The sequence below is a fragment of the Manis javanica genome, chromosome 10 (genome assembly GCF_040802235.1).
Source record: "Manis javanica isolate MJ-LG chromosome 10, MJ_LKY, whole genome shotgun sequence".
NCBI lineage: Eukaryota > Metazoa > Chordata > Mammalia > Pholidota > Manidae > Manis > Manis javanica.
Window position 1 is genome coordinate 117,730,872 of NC_133165.1, and position 12,470 is coordinate 117,743,341.

Here is a 12,470-nt window from a genome sequence, read left to right on the forward strand (position 1 = left end):
TAGGCAACAGGAGCTGTCATGGGCAAAGTCTCAAGAGTTATGGCGTAGTGCCCTCTGGACCCCATGGTGGAGAGCCCCCTGGCCTGGTGTGGTGGTTGCAGATGGGGGACACAGGCGGAGGCCCCCACCACCTGTCTGTGCCCTTGCCCACGCGCGTACCCCGGTCAGGTTCCCACCAGTGCTCAGCGTCCTGGCCAGCACTGCCCTCAGTCCCAGTGAAGCTCTGGGCTCTGGGCGAGTAAAGAGGTGCCCCGGCCACCCTGGCTAGTGCAGCAGGGCCCTGGGGGGATGGCGGCACACAGCCCAGCGGCTTCTAGGCTGCGTCTGAGAGGACACGGAAGCTGGCCCCCCAGGGCCCCTTCCCTCTCAGTGGACCAGGCCCGCTCCCAGGAGCAGACGGCCACAGGCCCCATCACAGTCACAGCGTGGGGCCCGGCCGGAGAGCAGGGACAGGGTGCGGGCCCACCCCCGTCCTCAGCTCAGGAGCCCCCCTTGGAGGGTCACGGGGCCGGGGGGGCCACTGGCTCCCCTGCCTGCTTTCTTCCTCCTTCTCCTTATGGCCTTGTTGCTTTCCCTGGGTAGGGGGGCTCACCTGTGGGCATGAAGGTGCGCAGGGTCACGGGAAGAGGCGAGAAGGCCACTCAGGACGCAGGACTCGGCCACATGCCAGGTGGCAGCAGTCCCGACGGCTGCTCCGAGCCTGAGGCGGCACCGAGATGTCCTCGTGTCGCCTTGCTGTCCTCTGAGGGTGAGAGCTGGTAAGCAGGCTGAAGGCCTTCCTCCAGCAGCTTGGAGCCTGGGAGGGTGGGCGGCGGTGCCTCCCAAGGAGCCACACCTGGCTGCCAGCAGAGGAAGCGGCCGTGCCCACCTCCCAAGCTGGAGGGGCCACAGGGGGCCTCGGGAGGGATGTGGGGCCTTTGGGACGTCGGGGGCTGGCCGAGAGCAGTTCTCAGGATGGGTCAGAAGGCCCTGTACATGCCTCTGCCATGTTGGGTCTTTACCTCCTGTCATTTTAAGTGTCCTTGGTGCACCGTGGGAGCAGTCAACTTGGCAGGGACTTCATTTGTGACTGGGAAAGGTGTGCTACTCACAGTCTGCGTCCATGTGCTCCGAGCAGGGTGCCACTCCTGAGGTCAGGCAGTGCTTGGGGTGGAGGGCCAAGGGGGCCCACTCAGGGTTGGGAGACTCTCACCTTGCAGGGCCTCTGCCTAACTTCCCAAGTGACCTTACCTGGTCACTTCTGCCCTGTGCTGTCCCCTGAGCACCAGGGTTCCTCCAGTGTTGGCCTGGGACTCAACACAGCAGGGCTTTGCAAAGGGCCCCCCTGCCCCAGGGTCCTGTACACTACCGTGTAGTGTTTCCACACAGGCGGCTCAGTCTCCAGCACCTCCTGCTGGCCACAAAACAAAACTGCAAGCATAATTTTAAGAGTATTCATTGCCTTTGAATGCTGCCTCTGAAACCCATATAATTCAAGGGAGTGTCCTGACATCAGGGCTACATACACGCAGCCGTGTCTCATGAAATGGTCTTGCTTCCAGCATCGGGCCACTTCCAGTGACACCACGAATCTGTGTCTACACAGTGACACAGATTCATAGAGGCCCATGTGAACGTGTTCAGATGTACATACAAGTATGCACCCAAATTCTAAGTGACAGCCCCGCCCAGCCATGCCCTCCCATCTAGTGCCCCACTGCTGCCACTGCAGACTGGCCTGTTCTGAACCTTTGCACTAATGAAATCAGCCAGTTATGTACGCGGGCTTTTCTCTGTCTGGCTTTTTCCCATGTCTGTGAGATCACCCATGTTTAGCGATATTGTGTTATTTTTATTGCTGTGTTGAATTTCACACTATGGCTGTACCACAGTTTATTTGTCTGTTCTATGCAAGATGGGTGTTTAGGTTACGTTGAAGTTTTAGTCGTTATGGATATAGCTGCCGTGAGCGTAACCGTGTATGTCTCTTCGCAGGTGCACACCCTTATTTATCTGGGCACATCCCTAGGAGTGGCAGAGATGTGAACCAGCTGTAGTAGATGCTGCCAGAGCCTTTCTCAAAGAGGTTGCCCCATTGAACTTGCCCCCGGCAGCAACATGTGAAGCTCTGTTTGCTCGGTGTCCTTGTCAACCTTTGTCATTGCCAGTCTTTCTAGGTCAGCCATCCTGCTGTGATGGTATTCCATGGGGTGTCGGTGTGCATTTCTCTGCTAACTAATACTGTTGAGTGTGGTTTCACAAGCCTGTTGGTCACCTGGACTGCATTTTTTGGGAAGTGTCTGTTTGAGTCTTATGCTCCCTTGTTCTGGTGGTTTGTCTTGGTGTTAAAAGAGGTGCAGGGACCCTTGGTGTTAAAAGAGGTGCGGGTGTCCTTGCACTCGCAACACCATCCCCGATCCGGGGCTGGCCTTTTCATTTGTTCACTGCTGTGTTTGGATGAGTAGAAATTCTTAATTTTAACTAGATCTAATTTGTCAATCTTTTTAGTCATTGTGTGGCCAGTTTAAGAAATACGACCTTATCCCAAGGTCATGGAGGTATAAGCTCTATCCTTTTACATTGTACATCTAGGCCTGTGATCCCCTCCTGATTAATGTTTTATGTGGTCAGAGATCAATTTCAAGTATCATTTTTTTTCTGTGCACGTAGATGTCCAGCAGATCCAGCATCATTTATTAAAAAGTTGTAGCCTTTTTTACTCACGATGATTTTATGTAAAGTTCTAAAACACGTTTTTGTGGCAGATTGGAAGAGATGGGTCTTATCCTTGATTATATTTTACCTAATTAGCTAATCATCTCTTCTGCCTCATCAGCTGAGAGCCAGGCTGAGATCACACTCAGGTCCCCACATACACGCACCGTCCCCTCGCCCTGGAACACTGACGAACTCAGAGAATATCTGATTCCCTCTGTCCTTCCCCATCTTCGTGAACATCACAGGGTGGAATTTGCAGTGAGGACGCCCCCACTTCCCCTGGTGCCCATGCTCTGTGTCCAGCCCCACCCTGGCCAGGCTCCACAGAGGCAGGTCACCGGTCCCTGGGGAGTCCCCGGCCAGTAGTCCTCCTGGCAGCCTCTCCAGCAGCTGGACTCCTGCAGAATGGACTGGAGAGAGGTCCGGCTGAGCCGCACCCAGACGGCGGGGTGGTCTGTCCCGCACAGCCCCACAGCCCGGCAGCAGACCCCAGGGCCGTGTTTTTCCAGCTCTGTGCTCGGGGGGGTACACTGACCTCCATCCCTGCTGAGAAATGGGCCCCCATCATGAACTCTTATTCCATGATGTCTGGCCAGAGGTGGTGTTTGTTCCCACGTGCCTGTCCTCCCTGCATAGGGCTCCCCCACTGCTTAGCATCCTGCATTGGTCACAGCGTGGACACACTGTCACTAACCAAATCCCTTTACAGCCGGGTTTCATCTCAGTGTGTGTGCACTGCATTTGCCACATGCATCATGTCCTGCACCCATCGTGACAGCTTCACATGGAAAGGTGACACTGCCCTCAGACCCACTGCCCATGTGGGTGGGGACCCCACAGACAGCTGGGGGCCATTCCGAGGGATGGGGAGAGTCCCTGCGGCAGGTGGAAGGGCACTGGTGCCCAGGAGTAGCCTGTCCCATGGCTGGACACCTGGGGCCCCCGGCTCTGTGCAGCACAGCCCTGAGGCCAGCGGCAAGCTGCCCATCTTTCCTTTCATGCCAGGGGGTCTGGCAGATGGAGGGGGGAGGTGAGGAGCTGGCCCCAGTCTGCGCCCCGGGGTCAGGTGGGGGAGCCCCCGCTGGAGGAGTGGCTGACTTCTAGGCAGCCTCAGAGTTGTGGCCTGCGCTGCTACCAGGCCAGAGCTGGTGCACAGCCCTCACGGACGGGGTGACCTGGGGCATCAGGGACCCTGCAGAGTGGCTGCCAGCCCCGTGGGAGAGAGGGGAGCCTGGAGACAGGACCGGGGCCCCGTGCCCTTGCTGCCCGCACACCCGACCCCCATCCACCCTACTTGTCATCCTCTCCAGCGTTTTCCAAGATGCAGACATCACCGCACAGCCTCTTCTGGAAGTGCCCCCTCCTCAGTCCTGGGAAGCCAGACGTGGGCCCTTGAGGGCCCTGCCCAGGTGTGGCGGGCTTCCCAGGAGGCGGGTGAAGTGGTTACCCAGTGAGGAGCTCGGTGCAGGGGGCAAGGTCCCGGGCCCGCAGGGAGCCCAGAGCCATGCCCCCTGCACCAGGCCCACGCTGGCCCCTGCTGGTCACTGCACCCCCTCTGGCGACCTCCCCGGATGGTGTGACGAATAGTCTTTCCCCAGGAGGTGAGTCCGCACCATAGGAAGAGGGGCGTGGCCTCCAAGAGCCCAGAGGCCGACCCAGAGGGAGGAGAGGAAAGAGGGGGAGACTTCTAATAAGATCACATTTCCTGAAATAGCCGGGCCTGCGGTCCTGACGTGCTTGCGTCCTCATTGGCTCTGACATGGTGCTGCGCGTTGGTGACCGTCTTTGGCGCTGACGCTCCGTCTGGCTTCTGAGCTGGCTCTCTCCTGTTGATGTTTGTTTATCTCATGGGCTTTGTTTGAATATTGATGCTCTCAGAACGCCTGCACTGCATTATAAGTTGCCACCCGTTTAATTCAATTTTTCTTATATTCTGACTGCTGACGGAAGTAATCGGCTTCTGGCCTCCAGGGCTGCCGAGTTTCCCCGGAGAGCTGGGATGGCGTGTGTCCCAGCCACCCCCGGCCTGGGGGTGCAGCCGCGTCCTTCTCAGGATGGGAGTTGCTGGTGAGCGCCCGCAGCACCACCTGCTGCCCTGAGTCACAGGCTTCCTGGCCCGAGGCCACAGCAGGGGAGGCCTGGGGTGCTTGCCTTGAGACACTAATCAAGGTGAAAGAGAAAATCCTAGTGCTCTGATGGGCATGGATTCATCGCCAAAGCCCTTAAGTGGTGAGTGGGCCCCCACAGCTCAGCACATGGAGCCTCATCGACAGGGAACCCTGGACCCAGTCACACTGCACATCCCTCTGGGTCCCTGTGGGAAGCCCGCTTGGCTCTTTGCCACCAGCAAGCAAGAAGTCCTCTCTGGAGGGGCAGCGTGTGTCCATCTCCTTCTCCTGGGACCTTCGCGTCAGCTCAGTCCCTGGCCAGGAGAGAGCCGAACATCAACCCAGCCAGGCTCTCACGGCTCCACCCACTGGAGCCGGCCTCCACCGAATGGCCTCACACCCCCAGGGCCCCCAGGGCTGCGTGTGGGGGCCCCTGGAGAAGAGAAGAGCCCAGGACCGAGGGTCCTTTGAGCATGGCTGCCAGGAGACTGCAGAGCTCAGGCTTTGAACCCAGACAGGCCTCCCAAGCCGTGCTGTCTCTTGCCGGAGCCGGCCTCTCCATTCAGGGATCTGGGAATGGAAAACCATGACCCCGGCCCCTCGTCCGTATGCGGTCCTGGCAGCCTGTCCCGGCCAGCTCTCCAGCCTGTGGAATCACGGAAAGACAGAGGACAGCATCGTGAATGGGATGGCCTCGGGTCACGCACCTAGATCCTGTCTGGGGGCAGCTCGTGCAGCCCTTCCTGACCACTCTTGGGCCGTGAATGTGCTCTAGGGACAGGCGCCTGCTGCCAGTGATCCTGTAATCGGCCCTGTGCATCTGCGGGTGGTTGTCCTCAATTGTGGTTTTATGGTAAATAAATGGAGTGTTTATTGCAACTCCTCTATTGAGAACATTTTTCCTCTGACAAGGTCACAGTGATTTGGTAGATGGAGAAGGTTTGGACTTTTTTAATAAAGGGTCTTGCTGGAGGAAGCCCCCAGGATGGACGGCTGAAAAGGTGCTCAGAGGCCAGGTCAGGTGGGCCCTCGACAAACGGGCCCGTGAGAGCTCCCGTGTTGCTGGAAGCCCAGGGCTGGCTGTCAGCTCAGACCCAGGAGAGCGCTGGCAGAGGTGGGCCCTGCGCCCAGGCCTGACCCTGCAGTGAGGCTTGGGGACGGCGGCCTGGGGCACCAGCGTGGCCTGGAACCAAGGTCGAAGCTCCTGGCCGCACAGAGCAGAGATCAGAGCTTCCTGGGCAATGGGCCTGCAAATCTGCCGTCTCATCAGGATGTGGGAAGACGCTGGGTCGCGGCATTTTGTTGCAACCCTGCCAGCCAGAAGGCACCTCCAGTGTTGGATGAGGGCTTTTTTTCCATGATGGGGACTATGATTCACAGCAGCTTCTCCGCAGCAGCTTTACAGGCCCCTGGTGACTATATTCTGTGTAATAAATACAGCAGGGAGACACTGTTTCCAAAGGCTGGGACAGTCAGGACTAACTTATCTGTTTGAATGAAAATTCTAGACCTTGTTAAGTCAAACTGTCATTGCTCATTACCCATAAATTAGGAGGCCGGGGGAACATCACCCACAGGTATTTACTAGGAGACCCGGGAGGATCTTTGTGTTCCAGGAATGCAGAAAGCTCCGGGGGACTGGCACGTGCCATCGGGCACACTTCTTAAATCACACACTTGACGGTCATGTTCCTGCGGAAGCACAGAAGAGCAGTGCCCTTTGTGAGGCGGCCCCTGGTCAAATGCTGGCCTGCTGGGACCCCCAGGAACAGGAAGCGGGGAGGCTCCCAACTCAACAGACGGGTCCCGAGTGACGCCTCTCCCTATGCCCGTCTGCGCTGCAGGGCACCCCTGGAAGCCCCAGTGACGGAGCAGTGTTGGAGGCATCACCTTTGTTCCCACCCTGGGACATTTCTGACTTTGGGGTGCACTGCTGAGAAACATGGAAGTCCTCAGCTGGATGTGGGCTTGTCCCCTGCGCCGGCCCCCACTCGCGGGGACGTCAGAACGTGCCCTGCGCCCCCCATCGGCCCCCCAGCGCAGCTGCAGCAAGTGCACCGAGGCCCCTGAGGTCTGTCCGCATCCCGGACGTCAGGACAGAGCAGCGCCAGGAGGGCCCCGCAGTCCGAGTCCGCGACCCTTCTCCCACCAGGCACGCACTGGCAGGCAGATGTGTGAGGGAGTCACCCGGGGGGAGCAGCACGGCACCCTGGACTGCAGGGGAGACAGTGGCTGAGAGACCCAGATGGAGCACGCCTCCCCTGCAGCTCAGCCATTGCCCCTGTGTGCCCAGAGCCCAGGCTGCGGGGCAAGAGAGAAGCTGCCTCTTTCCAAGACCCAAGCAATATCTGATGACTGGGGAGCAAGCTGGAGCGAGGAGCTAATTACTTGGGGTTCCACTCATGGGACTTGAGGTCAGTGGCTGTGTGTCTTTGAAGCAGCCCCTAACCTCTCTGAGTCTCAGTTTTCCCATCCATAAATGGGCATAAAGCCTGCTTCCAGGACCAGAGACAAAGTCGGGAAGTGGCAGGTACTCCTCCGGTGCGCGTACCCGTCTCATCCCACGGATCTCCCTCTCTCGGGCCCCGACGGCACCCCTGACTCTCCGCCTGTGCTCCCTCTTCAGGCTGTCGGGCCTTACCTGATGGGCCTCAGGAGGGTTCCTCCGAGGGAGGTTGTTCCACTTCCCGCACATCTGCTGCCTGCGCTGGCATGTGAACGAGCAGCCACTCTAACATTTATCTTTAAAACTAGCCAAAAATACTAAGTATTTGTGGTAGCTAATTGGGGCAGTGAAGTATGGCACAAAGAAAATGGACATTTTTTTTCACACCTAAGCTTTTTTGATAATATTTACCTTGAATTCATCAGGAACTTAAAAACAACTTGAGATTAAACTGCTGACTGTCAGAGCGCGTTTCCTCAAAGCACGGCTGTGCCGCACGGTATCTTGGCCGGGTATAGAACCAACTGGAGCTGGTTTCCCTCCTGAGCTTTGACCATGTCGCTCCACGCTGCCCGCTGGAGTGCCCGTGACGGCCGTGTGTCCAGGCGCCACACCAGTGGCGCAGCGCTCTGCTGGTGACTTCCCATGCCCTGCATGCCCTTCTCCCCCTTGTGCCCCGGGACTGTCTGGATTTGGGATTCAGAGGAACCAGTGGGCTCAGGACCAGACGCGGCAACACTCAGTGGTCACGTGAGCATCTTGTAATCTCGCTCGCCTGCTGCCTCGTGCTTCTCCTTGAAAATCCTGCCACAAAAGTCAATGGCAGGAAGAGAACCCAGCACCCAGGCATGGGGGGTGTCGGTGACTGTCTGAAGACGGGGTGCTCAGGGCCAGGGAGGCCAGGCGGCGCCCCACTCCTGAGTTCTCTTCTTTGTCTCCGCCAGCCCCACACACAGAAACCCTCTCGCTCCACACGCCGCATCCTGTGGCCGGCTCCCAGGGCATTCTTGGGCCAGGCTGGCGATGGTTTCTGCCCCACTTTGTCTCTGCTGCCTCAGGGGGCCGGTTCCCACCCCTCTCCTCCTGGTGAGGCTCCCTGACAGGCCTGCCCCTGAGCAGGCTCACAGCCCCGAGTGCGGTCAGGAAGGACTGTGGGAGCCCTGGGGATTTAGAGGCGTCCCTGGGGTCCAGCCGCCCCCAGCCTAAGCTGGGTTTCCTGGGTCCCTGTCAGGAAGGCCAGGCCTTCTGAAGGGTCACAGGGCAGGATGGAGGCCGCCTGGCCCCCCGCAGCGACGTCACTCCCTGTCCCAGCACCCAGACAAACTCGGTGGCCCTGCTGCCTTCTAGCCAAGGAGAAATGGGTTATGAGCAGGTGGGTAGTGTGGGGGCCTCTGCTTTTGTGGGGGTCTTCCCCCCTAAGCTGGAGGAATGCCCTTGGGCTTGGGGAGGGGCAGCAGGCCTCCTCTGGGGGCAGGCTGGGCGCCAGGGTTCAGGTGGGGCCGTCGGTGTCCATCCCTGCAGGTAGGGAGGCACGCCGCTCTGTGGGGTGCACGAGCTCCTTGTCTGTGGCTTCTGAGCTGACGTCTGTGCTTGTGTACAAGACGGTGGGGAGGGGGCATGGCGTGTGGGGGCCCCCAAGGGCCAGAGTTAGTGTAGGCTCTGGTGACCACCTTTTCGGGCCTTTGTCCACCACACATGCCCTGGTGCTGTGGGTCAAAGACCCTCTCCCTGACCCCACCTGGGGCTCTCGCAGCTGGGTGCCCGTAGATGTGGGCAGCAGCCGCAGGGCTGCCCCTCCTGCGTTGGCCTCATGCTGTGATGCTCTGGGCAGTGCGGGAATGTAGCCGTCAGTGGGTTTGGGGTCACGGTGTCCTCTGCTGTCACTTCTGGCACACACCAGCCATAGCTGCTGTGGCCCTGCGGGCAGCACTCTACCAGTGCCAGGCCCTGCCTGCATGCGGCATCCCTGGCCCAGCTGGAGCAGCACCTTGAGGGCAGGGCCTGGGCTTGCTCTGCCTACACGTGCAGATGGGTTGGTGCTCAGGCTGACGGGCTCACAGGCCCCAGGACCTGCCTGCCTTTGGAATGAGTTTCATCAGAGTGGCCTTTCTAGATGGTTCCTCCTCAGGACACGATTCCAGTTCTCGCAAAGGCTTTGGTGCTTTATTGACTGAATCCACAGTTTGCAAACCTATGCCTTTGTTCAGGAACTGATGTTGGGCCGATCCGTATTAGTGCAACTAGATGTTGCACACCGGCTTTAATCACCACGTGTGGCAGAGGCGGCGGGAGGCTCCAGGAGCGTGGGGAGGAGCAGGGACCCAGGGATGAAGGCCTGTGTGCTGGCCCTGGTACGCTGGGCCAGCCTGGCCTCCTGTGAAGCCCCATCGAGGGTCTAAGTGTCTGATGTTGGAAGTATCCCTCGAAACATCCCTCACCCACCATGTGGGGTTTGGTGGGGCGGCATCAGGGCAACGCCTGTGCAGAGACGGGGGGAGCAGAGCCAGGGCCCAAGCTCCCCATGTGGCCTCTGAGCTGCAGGCCTGGGGGCCAGCCCCGCCCCCTTTCCCAGCTCAGTGAGTGATGGGCACGTGCAGGTAATGTGGTGCCCCGCCCCCCAAAGTTCATCTGGAGACAGACCCTGAGCTCCAGGGGAGATTGGTCCAGGCAGGGCATCTGCCCCGATCAGAGCCCTGGCTCTGTGTGCCTGGGTCACCTCCACGCCCTTTCCTTTGCGGGGTCGATGTGCTGTGGCTCTCCAGGGACTGTACGGCCACAGGGCCGAGAACCTTCATTCTCTGGCCTTAAAGAAGTGTGCCGGTGATCCTGCAATGAAGTTCATTTTATCTCAGTAAGCATCAAAATGGGTGTTGCCAAATGACAAAGGTTTCAGCACGAGGATCTCCACACCCTGCCTCATGAGCTGACCCTCTGGGGGGACAGAGATGCCCCAGAGCCACACCCAAACCCTGAGTGTGCCCCCACCCTGGGACCAGCCCTGCCTCTGCCTGGTCTGGCACTGCCTCAGGTTAGACAGGTGGCAGGTGGGGACCAAATGGGCCAGGGGGACACTGCCCCATCCCCATGGGGTCCTTGGGCCAATCGGCAGGCTTCCTTTTCCCCTTGTAAACGAGGGGACAGCATGTCCCCAGGAGGCCACACATGGGCAGCCCTGGGGACGGCTTGCAGCATCAGGGATGGGGGCAGCAGCTTGCCAAAACTGCCATGAGCCCAGGGGCAATGAACTTGTGGGCTGAGGGCCAGGTGTGTACCAGGGCCCTGTGGTGCACAGCATGGCCCTTGCCATGGGGGCACGTGGTACAGCTGGGGAGAAAGCAGGTGCCCTGCACTCTGCACACCAGGCCTGGTGGAGGCAGACACAAGTGTGTTGCCATGGGAACCTCTGGGGCATGTGGGGCTGCAGCAGCCCTCTCCTGGGTAGGAAGGCTTCCGGAGGACTCAGACCCGTGAGCTGATGGCCTTAGATTCTGTGGGAAGTGCAGACTCATTCCCTAAACCCGGCACTCATCTGGTCCTCTGGGCCCTTGCTTTCCGACCCTGCCCGTTGCTTTGCACGTTGGCGGATCCTTCCAGAGGCCATGGCTCAAGGCCCAGCATGTGGGGATTTTGGCACGAAAGTCAGCAAGGCCGGGCGAGCCCGTGTACTGGGCCACACCTGAGCTCAGAGTCGGGTGAGATGGGACAACTGTGAATTGTCAGCCACGTCCGAGTGTCCAGACCCAGTAGTCCCCCATCAGGGGACTCTCGGAACGCGAGATCCAATGAGCAAGTAGATGACTGTTAGGGACTTAGTCCCCATCCTTAAGTCCCACTCTGTGAGGTGGAGACACAGGCAGGAAGCTCCCAACAGGCTGCTTCCTCAGATCCTGAGACAAAACACACGTGTACAATCACCTGCCTTAGCTGAAGCCGTCTCTGTTTGGCAAACACCACTTCCCCCCCATTCCTGATGTGTGGCCACTCCCCCAAATCCCCTCATTCGGGGCCCCGTGCTGGGGTCATGTGATCTTGGATCCTGGGCTCCTTTGCACATAGTTTAGTCGGATTTCCTGGAGCTGTGGGGTCTTCTCAGGTGCTCCTGAGGGTGTCGGGGAACACATGGGACGTGGCCTGCACCGTGTGCTGGGCCCCGGCCCGGGCGGTGCTGTGGGTTGGGCTCCCCAAAGTGTGCCCACGCGGCTGTGGGAGAACAGGGTCTGTGCAGATGTAAACTAGCGGAGGCCATTACAGTGGGCCCTTATCCCAGGGCGAGAAGGGGAGGCGCCTCATGCAGTAGAGATGCCTGGGGGAGGCCAGGCAACCGCAGAGGCTGGAGGGGTGTATGTGTGGGACAGGGATCGCTGGGGCCGCAGGGATCCTCCCCACAGGTGGCAGAGGGGCCCTGCTCTGCCAGCACCCTGGTCTTAGACCTCCAGCCCCAAAAATGGGGAGAATAAGCTTTTGGTCCAGGCCACCCAGTGCATAGTCCTTTGTCACAGTGGCCCTCGGACAACAGCACGATGCTCAGCCCCAGCACATGGCCTGTCCCCTTTTCCCAGCTGCTATCCCGGCTCCACCCCACATGCAGGGCAGTCAGGGTGGTCAGTGTCCTCCTCCATGGCAGCCCTGGCTGTGGCCCCGAGACCCCGCGTAGCCACTGCTGGCAGCGTCCTCCCTGGTGGCTCCCGTCCCCGCCCCGCTTCCCCCTCGCCACATCACCCGTGTTTCTCATTGGATACCCAGCAGGGAGCGACTCCCCGGCCCCCGCATTATCTGTCATTGCAGGTGACCTCTCAGGGAGCCCCGGGTGCCAGACGTGACCTCTGAACCCCACAGCCCCTCCTCTCAGCTGCCTCTTACGCCATGACTCCAGGCATGGAAAGCTCCCAGGGCCCAAGGCCGCAGCTGGAGTGGGGCTGGCTGGGAGGCAGTCGTGGGAGCTGACGGTGCCTCTGCACCCACACGTGTGCCTCATGTGTGTATGTTCTGTGCTCCGTGTCCCCAAAGGATTGTGTGTTTCTGACAGGACCAGCCCGCAGCTCCTATCAAAGCCCCCAGTCTCTTATCCTGGGCATCCTGAGCAGGGACCAGCCCGCTCACCCAGACACACAGCAAGAGGTCGGCCTAAGTACTGACATGACGGCCTTGCACGTGTGCTGGCGTGACGGGGAGAGCGCGCTCTGGCATGAACCGCGGGTCAGGGCTTGCATGCAGGTGTC

At 59.6% G+C, this 12,470-nt stretch overlaps 1 protein-coding gene across 6 annotated transcripts in view; it reads left to right on the plus strand.

The window, feature by feature from the left end:
* Window positions 1-12,470, plus strand: part of TAFA5 (TAFA chemokine like family member 5) — a 168,515-nt gene that overhangs the window by 119,514 nt on the left and 36,531 nt on the right. Inside the window, exons 3-4 of one of the 6 annotated variants that reach the window (XM_073214065.1) lie at window positions 3,407-3,489; window positions 4,008-6,063. The exons of the other annotated variants lie outside the window; for them this stretch is intronic. Coding sequence (XP_073070166.1) covers window positions 3,407-3,489; window positions 4,008-4,151 — 227 coding nt within the window. The 3' untranslated portion in view covers window positions 4,152-6,063. Of the gene's footprint in view, window positions 1-3,406; window positions 3,490-4,007; window positions 6,064-12,470 lie in introns of those variants that run through there. 6 annotated transcript variants of the gene reach the window in all.